This window comes from Neophocaena asiaeorientalis, unplaced genomic scaffold (genome assembly GCF_003031525.2).
Source record: "Neophocaena asiaeorientalis asiaeorientalis breed wild unplaced genomic scaffold, Neophocaena_asiaeorientalis_V1.1 scaffold573, whole genome shotgun sequence".
Lineage (NCBI taxonomy): Eukaryota > Metazoa > Chordata > Mammalia > Artiodactyla > Phocoenidae > Neophocaena > Neophocaena asiaeorientalis.
In genome coordinates, this window is record NW_020172453.1 from 520428 (window position 1) to 535502 (window position 15075).

General features: G+C 37.6%; 1 protein-coding gene across 1 annotated transcript in view; it reads left to right on the forward strand.

Moving 5' to 3' along the window:
- ERAP2 (endoplasmic reticulum aminopeptidase 2) overlaps window positions 1-15075 on the forward strand; it is a 39562-nt gene that overhangs the window by 13624 nt on the left and 10863 nt on the right. Inside the window, exons 6-13 of the mRNA XM_024737680.1 lie at window positions 706-860; window positions 3790-3903; window positions 5256-5387; window positions 5617-5748; window positions 8083-8151; window positions 9134-9309; window positions 11436-11515; window positions 12511-12694. Coding sequence (XP_024593448.1) covers window positions 706-860; window positions 3790-3903; window positions 5256-5387; window positions 5617-5748; window positions 8083-8151; window positions 9134-9309; window positions 11436-11515; window positions 12511-12694 — 1042 coding nt within the window. The remainder of the gene's footprint in view (window positions 1-705; window positions 861-3789; window positions 3904-5255; window positions 5388-5616; window positions 5749-8082; window positions 8152-9133; window positions 9310-11435; window positions 11516-12510; window positions 12695-15075) is intronic.

A 15075-nucleotide genomic window follows, 5' to 3' on the forward strand; every position in this document is an offset into this window, starting at 1 on the left:
ACAGATATGATATAAATTACGTTATGTCTGAGTTGCTTAAACATGATTAAATTTCACTTTTTTTCCCTAAGACTTTGTCAAGAAGTAGAGGAAATATCAATGTTGAAAAGGAAATTGAGCTCAGAAAGAAGTGATGCCAACGGCCTTTTTCCTCTACTGCCTTAGAAGGACACTTAGAGGCTGTATGCGCTAGAAATATTGATTGAAATATTGACTATAGAGATGCTCCTAAAAGGTGTTCCCCTGAAATTAAAATCCCCTTTTTATCTTTTTTGTAGAAATGAGCTCATTATATGTTTTGTTGAATTCCAGACATATTAGAAATGATTTGATACCTCATATTTTCCAAGTTTTTCTGTAGTACTAATATAAAATAAAATAGGAGAGTTTTAAAATGAATTTTTTTCTCAGCAGTAATGCACTCAAGGTATTTTCATAGTTTAGTTTTAGGAAAAAGTGGTTAAATGTCAATAGGTTACTTCACCTACAACCCAAACTTTACTGATAGACTTTATTCTGCTTGATAATAGATACTGATTATTTTCAGCAACTACAAGACACCATATCAATGTTAAGACACTCTTGATGTTTTCAGAAGATCTGCTTATGTATACTGAATGGATCATAACATATCTGAGGAGGAAGCAAATCCCACTTCTGGTGTGGAAGCCATAATGATCAAGTGTGGTTGTTCTTATTTCTTAGATCTAGTTGCCATTCCTGACTTTGAAAGTGGAGCCATGGAAAATTGGGGCCTTGTCACATATAGAGAGACGTCACTGCTCTTTGATCCCAAGACCTCTTCTACTTCTGACAAACTGTGGGTCACCAGAGTCATAGCTCATGAACTAGCGCACCAGGTACCTGGCACTCATGACATTCTCTTAGCATCGGTTCAGCAGAGCATTATACAGAGCACCACCAATATTCCTGAAACAACGTAAAATCATGTCATTTTACTTCCAGAGGGGACCTTAGGGATTATCGAGCCAAACATAATATGTCAAGTAGCAGAATATTCAATCTGTAGACAATGGGTCTCATACAGGAATTTTATCACAAGAGAAGTGGCCACTATATCCTCTAAAACCCTTCAAGGCAAAGCCTCCAAATGTCTTTTAGTAAAGAAAAGTGAAGACCATGCAGATACATAAAGCACAGAATTAGAAACCCTACAAATAGAGATTTCTATTAAAAATATTTCCCCTTATACCCTCTAATACGGTGGCATTCCAATCTAGGGCAAAATCAATCTCCTTTCAATTGGAATCTGTGATTATTCAGCCATAATGAAGTATTTTCTAGTCTATGCACTCATGGGCTGCTGACCCTGGACACATTACCTAACTCTCTAAACTTCAGTGTCCTCGTCTATAAAATTAAGTTCATAATAGCTCCTGCTTCTTGAAACTGTTGTGAGGATTACAGATAAGTGTCTATGTCTGTCATGTAGTAGGTACTCAGTAAGTGTTAGCTATTAATGATGGTGACAATGACCACCACTGCTACCATTTCTTACAGAATAAGATTTCCAAGGCCCATCTATCAACACTGTATTACACACAAAGCTAGTTAAACTAGCTCTACAGATATCAGAGACTTTTTCCACTCTATTTCATTTCTGAAACTTCCCCATTCTGCAGTGAATCATTAGAGGCACTGGGAACTCTCTTTTACCATGTAGGCAAATATCATTCCATTGTAGAAACTGGTAAAATCTCTTATTTTTCAATGTTTAACTTTATCCTTTATCATGACCATAATAATAATAAGGGGGGGTTGTTTGTTTTTGTTTGTTTGTTTTTCAAGCAGCAGACTAAGAACCCAGTTACATAGGAGCCATGCTCAGCCCTGTATTTTGAGAAGATATGAACAGCTTCCTCTGGTTTAGCATCTCCCCTCTGGCCCATCTTAGGGGTTTTGATCATTAGTCTCTGGAAGCTCTAAAGCACTTAACTGAGTCTGGGTATTCCTCATTTTCTACCCAATGTTCATAGGGAAATAATCAGAGAGCTCTACTTTTGAGGCTCCATCCTCCCTTAAGGCCTTTCTGTAATAAGTTCTCTTACGGGGACTCAGTGTTCAGGGCTGAAGCAGCAGGCCCCAATGACCTTGACTATTTTGTTTCCCCATGAATCTCCACGTCTCCCCATGTCACTCCTCTGTGTAAAACCCTGGCAAAGACTCTCAGTGCCTGGGTGAGTAAAGGATCCATAGTGTGGCAAACAAGGCCCCGAGGACCCGGCTCGCCTCCACCTCTCCAGCCTCATCTCTGAATGACACCTTTAGCTTTAGCCATCCCAGACTACCTGCCATTACCTGAACAGGCGAGGTTGTATCACTCCTCTGTGCTTTTGCTCCTGCTACCTGATCTGCTTAGAGCACACCCCACTTCCAGTATTCCTGAGGACCACTTGCAAGACTAAGGGAATGAATCGTTTCCCAGGTATTCTACACACTCTCCCAGCAAAACTGATTTTTTTCCTTCTGGAATCTCCTCTGTCCCTTGTACAGACATAGCTCATAGTGCCAATAATGCTTTATTGCATGCGTATGTCTACCAGTTGACCTCCACCATTTGTATTGAGGCAGTGGCTATCTTACATACATCTTTGTATTTCTAACATATGGTATAGAGCCAGAAACATAGTAGATTCTCAATAGATATTTATTGAATGAATGAATAAACTACTTTTACTGACTGGTGAAATGACCATAACCAGCTTGTACTTCTTGTGTTCATCACTTCTCAAACTGAGGAAACACCCGCTGTCCCTTCTCACAGAACCCCCTCAGAAGATTGGAGCCCACTTGCAATATGATAGGAGGGCTGTAAGAAAAGGTATATAGAGCTTGAACTGTTTCTAGAAGCTACAGATCTAGTGGTTTGTGTTCTGTAACTGTAACAAGCCTCTTCTGAATCTTAGAATCTTATTGTTTAAGCTTCCAGTCCTGGAGACTGCAATCCTAAAATAGATAAACCGGACACACACTAATATGACAAAGGTCAAATAGATAAAATATAATAATACATAAAAATAATAATATTTAAAACGTGTTACAGATTAAATATAGGTCAAGGGTAAATTTCTATTTAGATTATCTTTTTGCATCCTTTTAATTTTATTTATATATATTTAAAATCTCAGACTTTTATTCACCTTAGTGGCCAAGTTAATCCCTAGAAGTAAATTGGGGCAGAGGACAACAAGTAAATTTGGTCATCACTAATATTGTGTAACAATCTGAAAGTCCTAAATGAATTTTTATTCTTTTAAGTACCTGCTACTTAATATAAAAAGGTGACTTCACCCAAAATATTTTGGCTTATATTTCTCCTTAGACCATCACCGTAAGTCAATGACAAGATGAGATTATACTTATTGTGCAAACTGTACCCTACGAAATGTTTCATTTTCTTCCTTAATATTAAATCTAATATCTAGGAAATATAGTGAGGATATAATGGAAGTTGGGGAGTTGGAGACAATATGAACACAAAGAAAGAGAAGTGGGCTTCCCTGGTGGTGGAGTGGTTAAGAGTCCGCCTGCCGATGCAGGGGACGTGGGTTCACAAGGAAAGAGAATTGAAGGAAGCAAAAACGTGGAGAGAGGCGAAGGCAGGGAAATCAGTAGAAGGAGGCTGTGCGGAGAGAAAAGGGTAGCAAAGATAGAGAAGAGGCCTCAGCTACTAAAAGAAAGAAGTTACCACCCATTATATTTTTTGCTATAGTTAATAATTTTTTATATTTGTTTACCTTCTAATAACATGGAGTTTTTTCCTCCTAGTGGTTTGGCAACCTGGTTACAATGGAATGGTGGAATGATATTTGGCTCAATGAGGGTTTTGCAACATACATGGAACTTATCTCTGTTAACGTCACATATCCAGAGCTACAATTTGTAAGTCACAATTTTGTATGTCATACTGTATGCCCTAATGAATCATTAATTTACTACTAAAATTTTTAGAGAATGCCAAAGAGAACATAGCATTGAGTCTTTGAATCTATGGTGTTTTGTTTTGTATAAACAGGTTGTATTAGTTTTCTAGGGCTTCCATGACAAAATTCCACAGACTGGGTGGCTTAAACAACAGAAATTTATTTTCTCACGGTTCTGGAGGCTAGAACTCTGAGATCAAGGTGTCGGCAGGTTTGATTTCTTCTGAAGCCTCTCTCCTTGGCTTACAGATGACCGTCTTCTCACTGTGTCCTCACGTGGTCTTTTCTCTGTGCTCACACATCTCTGGTGTCTGAGTTTTTAAATTTCCTCTTCTTACACCAGTCAGAGTGGATCGGGGCCCACCTTAATGGCCTCATTTTAATTCAGTCCCCTCTTTTTTAAGGCACTATCTCCAAATACAATCTGGGGGCTAGGGCTTCAGCATATGAATGGGGTGGGAGGCACATAACACAGATGATAGAACTGGATGAGACACTGGAGGTTTTAGAGAACAGTCAACATAAATCCCTCACCCTAAAGTTTGTGGATAGAGAGTGAAAATAGCACAAATATACAGCTGTGTATGTGGGGTGGGAGGAAAGTATCACTGTCCGTATACAGTGATATAGGACAAGACAATGTCCATGGCTATAGATCCCGTACAGAGTTCTTGGCATGTAACCTGAATTGAGCGTGACTGGGGACACACTCCTCCAGAATTTCCAAAGGGTTAGTTAATTTCCCCAAAATATGTGAAAAGATTTCTTCAAACATGTCTTTTTTAATAGACATAAGAGGGTCTGAACAGCACATATCAAGGTAGTTAGTAATGGATAATTAGCTCTTTGAGGTAGACATTTGGTCCAGTACAATTACAGAGAGACATGGATTCAAAGTCAGTGTCTTCTTATTTGCTATGTGCTGAATCTGTGGTTTAATCCCAAAGCTTCATACATTCTCACTTGTAAAATGTATATAATGCATCTCCCTTGCAGGATGTTGAAAGGATTGCAGATGATGGATGTAAGATCCTGGCACACAGCACGTGTTCACTAAATGGGAACCTTAGTTTTATTTTTGTATCGAAGGGATTGGCTCATGGTAAACATTCAGGCAGTATCTGAGGGAATGTCGAATTTATACCTTTACAAAATAGAGAATTGGTGAAAGGGGAATATATAAGGGGAAAGAAACATCTTGTAAGAGATATTGAATACCTACTTCTGAGAATATCTTATAAAACCTATCGTGTTTCCTATTGCTTTGAGAATGTCAAATGGAAATTGAAAAAAATTTTCTCTCCTGTTTAGGATGACGATTTTCTGGACATGTGTTTTGAAGTAATTAAAAGAGATTCATTAAATTCATCCCATCCTCTCTCCAATCAAGCAGAAACCTCTACTCACATAAAGGAAATGTTTGATGCTGTTTCCTATAAAAAGATAGTAAATGCTGTGGACTAGTGGAAGCTCTGCTTTCGGGAGAAATATAATGAGACAAGTACATCAACAGTTTAAGTTGTTGGTGCCAGGTTATTGCTACCTGTTTCAGTTTTTATTTGCTGTTCATTTATCAGACGTTACACATGTTCCGTAAAATGTAAGTTTCCTTTAAAAACATATACTACCTTTTCCTTTATCTTCTTTTTCTTTGCTTTTGTTTGTATTTTAGGGAGCTTGTATTTTGAATATGCTCAAGGATTTTCTGAGTGAGGAGAAATTCAAGAAAGGAATTATTCACTATTTAAAGAAGTTCAGCTATAGAAATGCTAAGAATGATGATTTGTGGAGCAGTTTGTCAGATGTAAGTCCTCTGTTAAGTTATAGTAGACTGCTGTTCAGCCTAAAAAGTGACAAGCTAATTATGAAGGTTTATAAATAGTTACATTGTCAGGCAACAAATGCTTATTTCACTTGCCACACTGCCAAGGGTAAGCAGGCAGCACCTCTTTTTTTCCTCTGACACCTTACTAAACCAAGATGCCACACTAGTTAAGCCCCAAGGGTTCAATATTTGACCTCCTTCTCTTTGGTTTCCCTTTTATGGTTGACCCTACACTTTTGTCTTTTTTTCCAAATCTTTCATGACTTTGTAATTCCTTCATGTAACACCTGATCTTCTCTTCCCAAATTTAAGGTTGAACTCTACTTGCTCAAATGTCTTTCCCAGCCTGTATTCTCTGTTGAGTGAGACACACCTCCTCCCTCATAGGAAGAAATCCTGTTCAATCCCTGTCATGCCTCTGTTTCTAGTGCTCTTGCTACCCGAAGTGCTCTCTCGTCTTTCCAACAATTCAGGTGCTGTCCATCTTTTGAGATCTAGCTGAGATTTCACCTCCTCCTTACAGACAGCTCCAGCCCTCATTGATTTGCCTTTCTGCTGAATGCCTAGAAGTGCACTTATGAATCTGTTCCATCCAGTGACATTCTCTTTTATTGGTTTCCATTGGTTCAATAATAACAATGATAATAATAAACAAAATTTGCTTAAGAGAAAGAATCATGTCAGGCCCTTAGCATTCTATTGACCCTATAATCAGATAATGATTGATTAAGAACATATGGTCTCTTTGTCATTGGGATTCACATAGTATAGTAGGTAAGACAGAGAAAACATGCAGTCAACTCAGATGATTCTAATAATTATTAAAATAGTCTTAGATTTTCAAATGCAAGGACAATACCTTGTTATAGAAGTAATGAACTGGCAGAGCTTGTGCCTGCAGGTAGAAGAACCCTAAGTCATTGTACTCGGAAGAGGTCCTCTCTCCTTTATAAGCACATATGTCCCAGGGACAGTAATAATATTGTTCAATATTTGTATAGCACTTCACAGTTTAAAAAGAAACTTCATGTGCATTATCTCATTTGATTTTTCTGTGCCCTAATTAAGTCTGGACCCTCAAGGTTTAACTTATGTGTGAGTTTGTGGTTAAAGAGACAAATGCAATAATTAAAATTTTTTTCAAAGTAGCTCAAACATTTTACCCCCATTTCTTGAAGACCCTAAAGGGGATCAAATTACACGATCCTTTGTAATACTTATAAAGATGCTCCTTATCCATTTTCATCACCTCTTGCAGCTAATCCAGATGTTCTTTCTCCACAATTCTCCCTCAGGTTGTCAACAACAAGCCTTACACTGCTTTTCTCTCCCCTCTCCTTCTCCCTCTCCTTTGCTATGATGTGTACTTGTGTATGTGTTTCTGTGTGTAGACATCAACCAAGCCTTTTTTCAGCAAGGAAGAATCTGTCTTTGGTGTGGGTAGTGGGTGTAAAGGGGATTAAAGGAGATATTTGGGCAATAATTACAGGATTCTTTTAGGATAACTGTGAGCACTCTTATGTTAATTTTTGTCACTTCATGCTTATAACCATCTCAAGAAGGTAAGGTAGGCATTCTTACCCCATTTTTACAGATGGGAAAACTAATGCTAAGGGAGAGATTTACTCAAGACCATATACCAAGTGAATGATGGAGTCATTACTTAAAATCTGTCTTCTGACTCTAAGTCCAGTATTCATTCTTTCAATTACATCACAACTTCTTCCTGGTTATCAGGGAAGTCTCCCATCCAAACTTACCCTAAAGGTCCTAAATTCTAGGTGACCCCCTTCTGATGCCAAATGAAACTGTGGGGGACTTACCTCGTGGCTCAGTGGTTAAGAATCCGCCTGCCAGTGCAGGGGACACGGGTTACAGCCCTGGTCTGGGAAGATCCCATGTGCCACGGAGCAACTAAGCCCGTGCGCCACAGCTACTGAGCCTGCGCTCTAGAGCCCACGAGCCACAACTACTGAAGCCCAGAGTAGCCCCCGCTCGCTGCAACTAGAGAAAGCCTGTGCATGGCAAAAAAGACCCAACACAGCCAAAAAAAAAAGAGACTGTGGTAGGAAAATGATAAATTCCTGAGAATACCTAACTCAGCATCGTGTCACATAACATCAATTATACACATAAAACAAAAAGAGTAAACTTTATGTATTCTTTAATGAATTGCTATGCTTATTACCATGTTTAGATGAATTAAATTTTCACATATCTATGCTAATAAATGTCTGCCTTCATGTCTAATATGCATATTCAGCCAACTATCCATGCCCCAAATGGCAGTGCTCTTTTCCTCTTGTTTTATAGGATTGTCTAGAAAGTGATTCTACATCTGGTGGATTTTGTTATTCCGATTCCAAGCCAGCAAGCAACACAGTAAGTAGAAAGAGACTTGTAGAGTAGAAGAGATGTGGCTCATCACCTGGCCCAAAGTGAGTGTGTAAGGTCGCCCAACTGTCCCTTTAAATAACTGGAGAGAAATAGAGACTCCACAGTTTTCCTTGAAACAAAGCTGCCTGAAGAAAGAATGCTCAGGCCATGTAGGGGGTGACGCTGTTACTACTGTATTTTTGTTGTTATAATTCAGCTTTCCCAAAACCCCGCTGCTAGCTAAAAATATCTCAGCTCAAAATTCTTCTGAGTGGTTACTGCTGCGCTGGCATCCTCTAGGCTCTGGAAAATGCCAAACCAAATCTGTTACGTTTGGAAATAGAGTGAATGGCTTTCTTGAGGCCCTGTCTTTTTGTTTACTTCTGGGAAGTCATCATGGAAAAGAGAAAAGGCAAACTTTTTAAAAAGCATTATGGTAATCCCATCAATTATAGTTTTTAAAGGGAGATTCGGCATCACTCAGTGATCAGCAATACATACTAGAAGCTAAAAAGCTAGAGGTTTTGTTCTCCATTCCATATACCTCTATTGATATAATATTGTTCTATTGGAATTTTTAAAAAGCTTCCCTAAAGAGAGACATTTCTTCTTAAGCCACTTCTCTGGATTCTGTCGTTAATAAAACGGAGAGTAGTTTTTTGGTTTTTGGTTTTATGGTGGGTTTTTTTTGTTTTTCTGTTTTGAAAGGGAGACTTCAGTCTCAAACCCTTCCTCTTGACCTTTCCTGCCCTGTGTTAACCCTCAAGCTCCCACACACGTCCCTGCTTCAGGTAATTTGCAGAGCAGCCCTGGGCAGGGTGGGGAGGGGCAGCATTCTAGTTTCCACATCGCTCCCCTAGGAGATCGTAGCCAGAGTCCCCGCTTCCTGTCCCGCCCATGTTTCCAGCGTCCAAGGAGGTTGAAGTTTCTCATCTCTCTCTGGCTTCTCTCCTCTGTCTTGAGTTACCAAAGTCACTTGTCATTTCAGCTCACCTTTCTGCAAGAAAATGTGGAGGTGAAGCAGATGATGGCTACATGGACTCTGCAGAAAGGAATCCCCCTCGTGGTGGTTAACCGAGAAGGGCGTTCACTCAGACTGCAGCAGGAGCGCTTCCTGAACGGGGTGTTCAAAGAGGATCCTGAATGGGGGGCCCTGCAGGAAAGGTGACTGCTTTCCTTCTGTCGGTCTAGTTTACCTCATCTCAGTTTGTTCGTGATCGCATTAGCTTTCTTTCAGCTTCTCTGGCAACTTTATGGGGTGCTATTTCTACACAGGACTCGAAGGCCTAAACTAGCCTTGATATCAGCCCAGACTGCGTTGTTGAGGGGCACATTCTTAGTAATCCTGGGGCCACCTTTAGAACCTCAGTTCTGATGCAGAAGGTTGTCGGTAATATTTCTATTATAATATACCTAATAAATTGTGTGACTGGCCCATACCTAGGAAATGTTATGACAGCTGTACACCTTATCAGAAAAGACATTCCCTATTTGATAAATTAGATGCTAAGACCTTCCACTCTCTTTCGTTTTTCAGTAAGAGACTATAAATGTAATCCCTTAAAACATGATGTTCTTGGTAATAATAAAAGCAAATCCAATTACCCACACTGTCATCTGTCCTGAGAAAACTTGTTAAAGGCTTTACTAAAATCAAGATATACAACACTGTCCACCTTCCTCTGATCTATTAGCCCTATCAATAAGATGAATGAGGTTAAATTGAAATGACATTAATCCAAGTGAATCCGTGCTGGCTCTTTTGATTATTATTTTTTTCCCAAGGATCTAGTTGTCTAATAACAGTTCTAGAATTTTTCTGAGAATCAGAAGCAAATTCACAGCCTTTAACACATAGGATATACTGTTTTCCCTTTTTGTTTCATCAGATGTCTATTTCGATCCAACAGCAACTCTTATGCCATTTATCTTCCATTTCTGGGTATGTCCTTCTGAAGTCTGAACTTCAGAGAGCTTAAACAACTTGAAGCTTGGCAACACAGGCTGGAAAATTTAATGTTTGATTTACTATTGCGAAAGCAGGACTCATAATTGTGTAACTTATCAAAATGTCACCAGAGAGTTCAATAGTGTGGTTGGCCCAGAATAACAAATATCTACTGCAATGAGCTGTATTTTTCCTCTACCTGAAGCAGTATTTAGATTACTATTATAAAATTATTATCCTCTGATCCATGCTTATCCAAACTCATGAAATGCTACTCTTCCTCTCTTTACTCCCAGATATGTTTATCTGGAAAAATCTCTTTCTAGAGTCAAGATCCATCCAGGAATCTCGATCCATTAAGTCTTGGTGATATGTATGTGTCTATTTTTACCAATTTGTATAAATATTTCAGTTGCTTTGTTAATTATCTGTACTCTCTGGATTAGCAGGTAGATTATCCCTTCTGACCCTGTATTAGATCGAGTCTGTGTCTGCTGTTTCTTTCACTATTTTATATTTTTCTGAAGACTACTGGGCACATCCTCAGTTACTATTCTTTCTGTTTTTGTTTTCTTTTTTTATGTATTTTTTAAAATTATTTATTTATTTATTTTATTCTTTCTGTTTTATACCTATTGGTATTTTCAAGCATGTGATTTTACAGGATTACTATAGCTAATATGGCTTGCTGTGATAGACGAAATGAGTTCTAGAAGGTGCTAGAAAGTTATTCAGAAAAAAATAGCCAATTTCAGTTATTTACCATAGTAGGGCCATTGAAAAGTAGCTGAGGCCTTTTCCTCCAATCCATTCTGCTTCTCTGCTCTCTGGACTTGGCTGATGTGCAAATCCTGACACACTGCTGCAGGCACTTAGCAGTTGGGGGGTTGAATGTGGGTATCTTTGTTGAACAAAAGGATAAGTGGAAAATCATACTGGAGTAAGATTGTTACCTTGGAGGGCTTTTCCTACAGCTTTGGTTCAGTTATTTGAATTAATATCAGGCTGTCATAATTTTTGGAAATATGAAAGGAAGATTTATTTTTTTTTCTCTTACTTAGAAGAAAACAATCAGCAGAACTTGTTGATATGTATGATATTTGGACAGCAAATGGCACAGGTAATTGTGACAGAGTTCAACTAGGTATACATTGCTGCTCCTTCATAATCATTATGGAAGAACTTTTGCACACCCAAGGATCTGCTAGTCTTAGCCTATAAAATTTATGTTGGTGTGAAGGATGAGTGATTAGGTGTCTTTTACAGCCTATCTGAGTCTGATGATGTGAAAATTGAAATGGCCATTAATTTAGTCTGTAACAGTCTTTACTTTCTAACATAGGTACCTTTGGCATATCCCAGTGACCTATTCCACAAGTTCCTCTAATGCAATTCACAGACACATTCTGAAATCAAAGACAGGTAATGAACTAACGAGCCAATAGCTGTTTTAATTCTGAAATTAAACATGTTCTGAGATATTTGGAGGAAAGATACTGTAAGTCAATCTGATAATGAATGATATATGTTTGAGGAAGTTCTCATTTATCCATATATGTGTTACTAAAAGAACCCTTTAGCTAGAAAGTCTGAATTTTTTTATTCAGTGGAAAGTTCTCTTGTGCTTCTAGCACTTAGAGATAGGTTTATATTTATATTAAGAAATGATGGCATCCTATCTTATGTCTTTTAATACATACTAGTTCAGTGGATAAAGGCATACACTCTGAAATTGATTGGCTCTGAATTCAAATCCTCATTCTGTCACATATTAGATGTGTGCCCTTAAGAAAATGTTTTAACTTCTTCTGAGTTTCAGTTTTCTCATCTTATTTTGAATGGGGATTAAGCCTCACAGAGCTTTGGAGAGAATATGGTAATGTTATTTTACCACCTAGTATAATGTCTGTCATATTAAAAATAATACAATTTTAATTTCCCCTTTAAACACATCACTGAAATTTGAGAATGTTCCCATCATAATGTCGTGTTCAGCCTACAGTCCTTATTTTGCCCAAAATAAGGACTGGACAAATGGATCACCTATTTACATATACATATTTCAATGAGTAGTAACTAAACCTTGAGATGAGGCCACCAATAAATCAAGCCAAATTCCAGTCATGTTCATCATCTGGCTCACTGGGCCCTTGCATGCCTCTTAAACCTGCATAGACTGCTTTTGAGAACAAATTCATCAGTCCTTCTCCTAGGAATTAGTTTATTTATTAATTTAATAAGGTCATCATCCCCAAAATAAGCCATCCAGCAGACTATGAAAATAGGATCATTGTGAGTCTTCCAAAACTTTGTCTTCTCCTTGATTTATTAGTAATAGCATGGAGACTAACACTTTTGGAGATGTTCCTGGAGTGCACGTCGATAAGGAAATACCTATACCAATTTTCTCCTCCTAGATACTCTGGATTTACCTGAGAAGACCAGTTGGGTAAAATTCAATGTGGACTCAAATGGCTACTACATTGTCCACTATGAGGGGCATGGATGGGACCAACTCATTACACTGCTGAATCAGAACCACACAGTTCTCAGACCTAAGGACAGAATAAGTCTGATTCATGATGCATTTCAGCTAGTAAGGTAATGCAAAAATTCATCTGATTTCATAGGAAATAACTGCTTTATCACCAGATACATTAGATTTCAAATCAAACGTTCAGTGTTAATCATTCACATGATATGGATATGAACGGAGGTCAAATACAGGCCATTAGGCCACAGCCTACCCACTGATAAAGTATTTTGACCCACCCAGTGTTTAAAAATTTAATCCAACATTTTAAAATATGGAGAAGTTTATGTAGAAATCCTGACTTCTGGAATCTCTTAAATAATGAGAAAATTTGGCAACTGTGGGCCTTCATTCACACAGGGCAACCACAGAGGAGGGTAGAGTGGGCAGATCTTCCTTTGGGCCAGGCCTACATTCTCCTATGTACCAAAGTCCTAAATGGTACACATGAGGGGCCTGCTTCACTCACTTATGGTGGACCCTCCAGGCACTTAAGCATTTGACCTCAGATTTTAAATTTGTTTATGCTGGTAGCTTGCTGTTTCACCAAATACCAATGTAATCTGTTGGACAAAAGGTATAAATATGGTTATAACCTTTATAATTTTTAAATCTAGTACACAATCCATTCATTACTTTGCTCACATTGGGGAAGTCAATATGAAATTGGTAGAAAAATGAAGGAGGAATTGGCTGCTTATGTTTATTCCTCTTTTTACTTTCCTGGAAAGACAAAGTGTTTTTTTTCCTTTTTCCCATTTATCATCAACAGAATAATATGTAGAATAAATCACAAGGTCACCAATGGAAAAAAAATCGGGGATCAGGTGGCGTATTTTGCATTACGTAAGCTTTTCCTATTCTGAGAATTACTGTAATGTACTCACTTTATTCAGTGTGACATATTATTTCCTTTCCGATCCTTATTTAGGTCAAATTAAGTAAACGTAACCAGCAAGACATCTCTCAGACACAGCTTCTCTGTACAATAGAATTCCCTAGTTAGAAAAGTGAGAGGATTGAGAGCTTAATCCTCAGTCCCGTAGGTCTCAGGAGCATCATGGTAGCATAGCTATCCTACGTCTGAGTGGATGCATGATAGACTAGCTGAGAAGTGGATTATCATCAGTTGAGGGAGGTTTGTCTGCTTAAAGGAGAAACTCTGAGCAGATTGCAAAGAAGGTAGATTACAAATTTAAGACCAGGCAGAAGGAAGAATATTGACAACTCAGCAAATGAAAGCCAATCTTTCAAGTAGTTGCAAGGTCTTTTTTGCTGTTTCTAGCCTGTAAATTTATGTGTAGTGTAAATTTAGCAGAAGGAACCCTATAGTTACTGATGCATCAGTGGAAAAGCAATCATTCCTTTACTAGGTAGACTGGTTAATGAACTTCTGAGTACAAATTTTGGTTTAAAACATATCAACTAAGTACTACCTCTTCACTTATTGTTTGACCTTTGGCAAGGTATTTAACCTTTTTAAGGCTAAATTTTCTAGTCTTTAAAACTTTTCTAGTCTTTAAAATTCCAATAATAATAATGTCTATCATGCAGGGTTGTTTTGAGGATTGCTTAAGATAATGTAGATAAAGCACTAAGTACAGTAATAAATGCTCAATAAATGGTAGCTGTTAGCATTATTAGTATTATCTAATATAAATTGTTTAAAAGATCATGCATTGAATGGGAAGGTGAAGTGATAACATAGAAAAATGCATTTCAAATAATGTGAAATTGGAAAAAAAGCAGAATGTAAGCTTAGGTATTATTATGTTTGCAGTTACATGAAAAAAAAAAAAAGCTAAAGTTGAGAGAAACAAAAACAGAAAGAAATATTCCAAAGTGTTATTAGTAAATATGTAAGGTAATGAAATTATGAGTTTTTTCCCCTTAATTTCCAATTGTTTTGTAGTTTGTTTATATTACTTTTATAATAAAAGTAATTATATAAGAAAACAATTTAAACATCTCATAATAGGTCTAAATATTTTTACTTGCTACTCTGCTTTGGTGATATATATCTCTTCCTTCCCTGCTTTGTGAAATATCTATTTAAGAGTTAAAGGACATAATCTGTGATCACATTTAGTTCAGAGACAGAATTTGACCCAGGAATGCATATTCATTTCAATTGGGTTTTCATACTTATTGTTAAATATAATTTAAGACTTGGATCTCCTCTGAGTTGGGTGGAATTAAAATGACAACCATAATTTCCTTACAGGTAAACTATTTATTTATTTAAGTCCAACACCATAAAAAGAAGCCCCAAATTGTTTCCTCAGGAATACAGTTTATTTCACAAAGGTACCATTTAGCCGAAACTTTATATAAATAAGTAGATAGACTTTTTCCTGTTGGGCTGAAGTATATGCTTATATGTGGGTTTAGTTTTTAAGCTAAACAGATATTCAGATAATGTTTTGTGCATTGATTGAAGCAGAGGGCA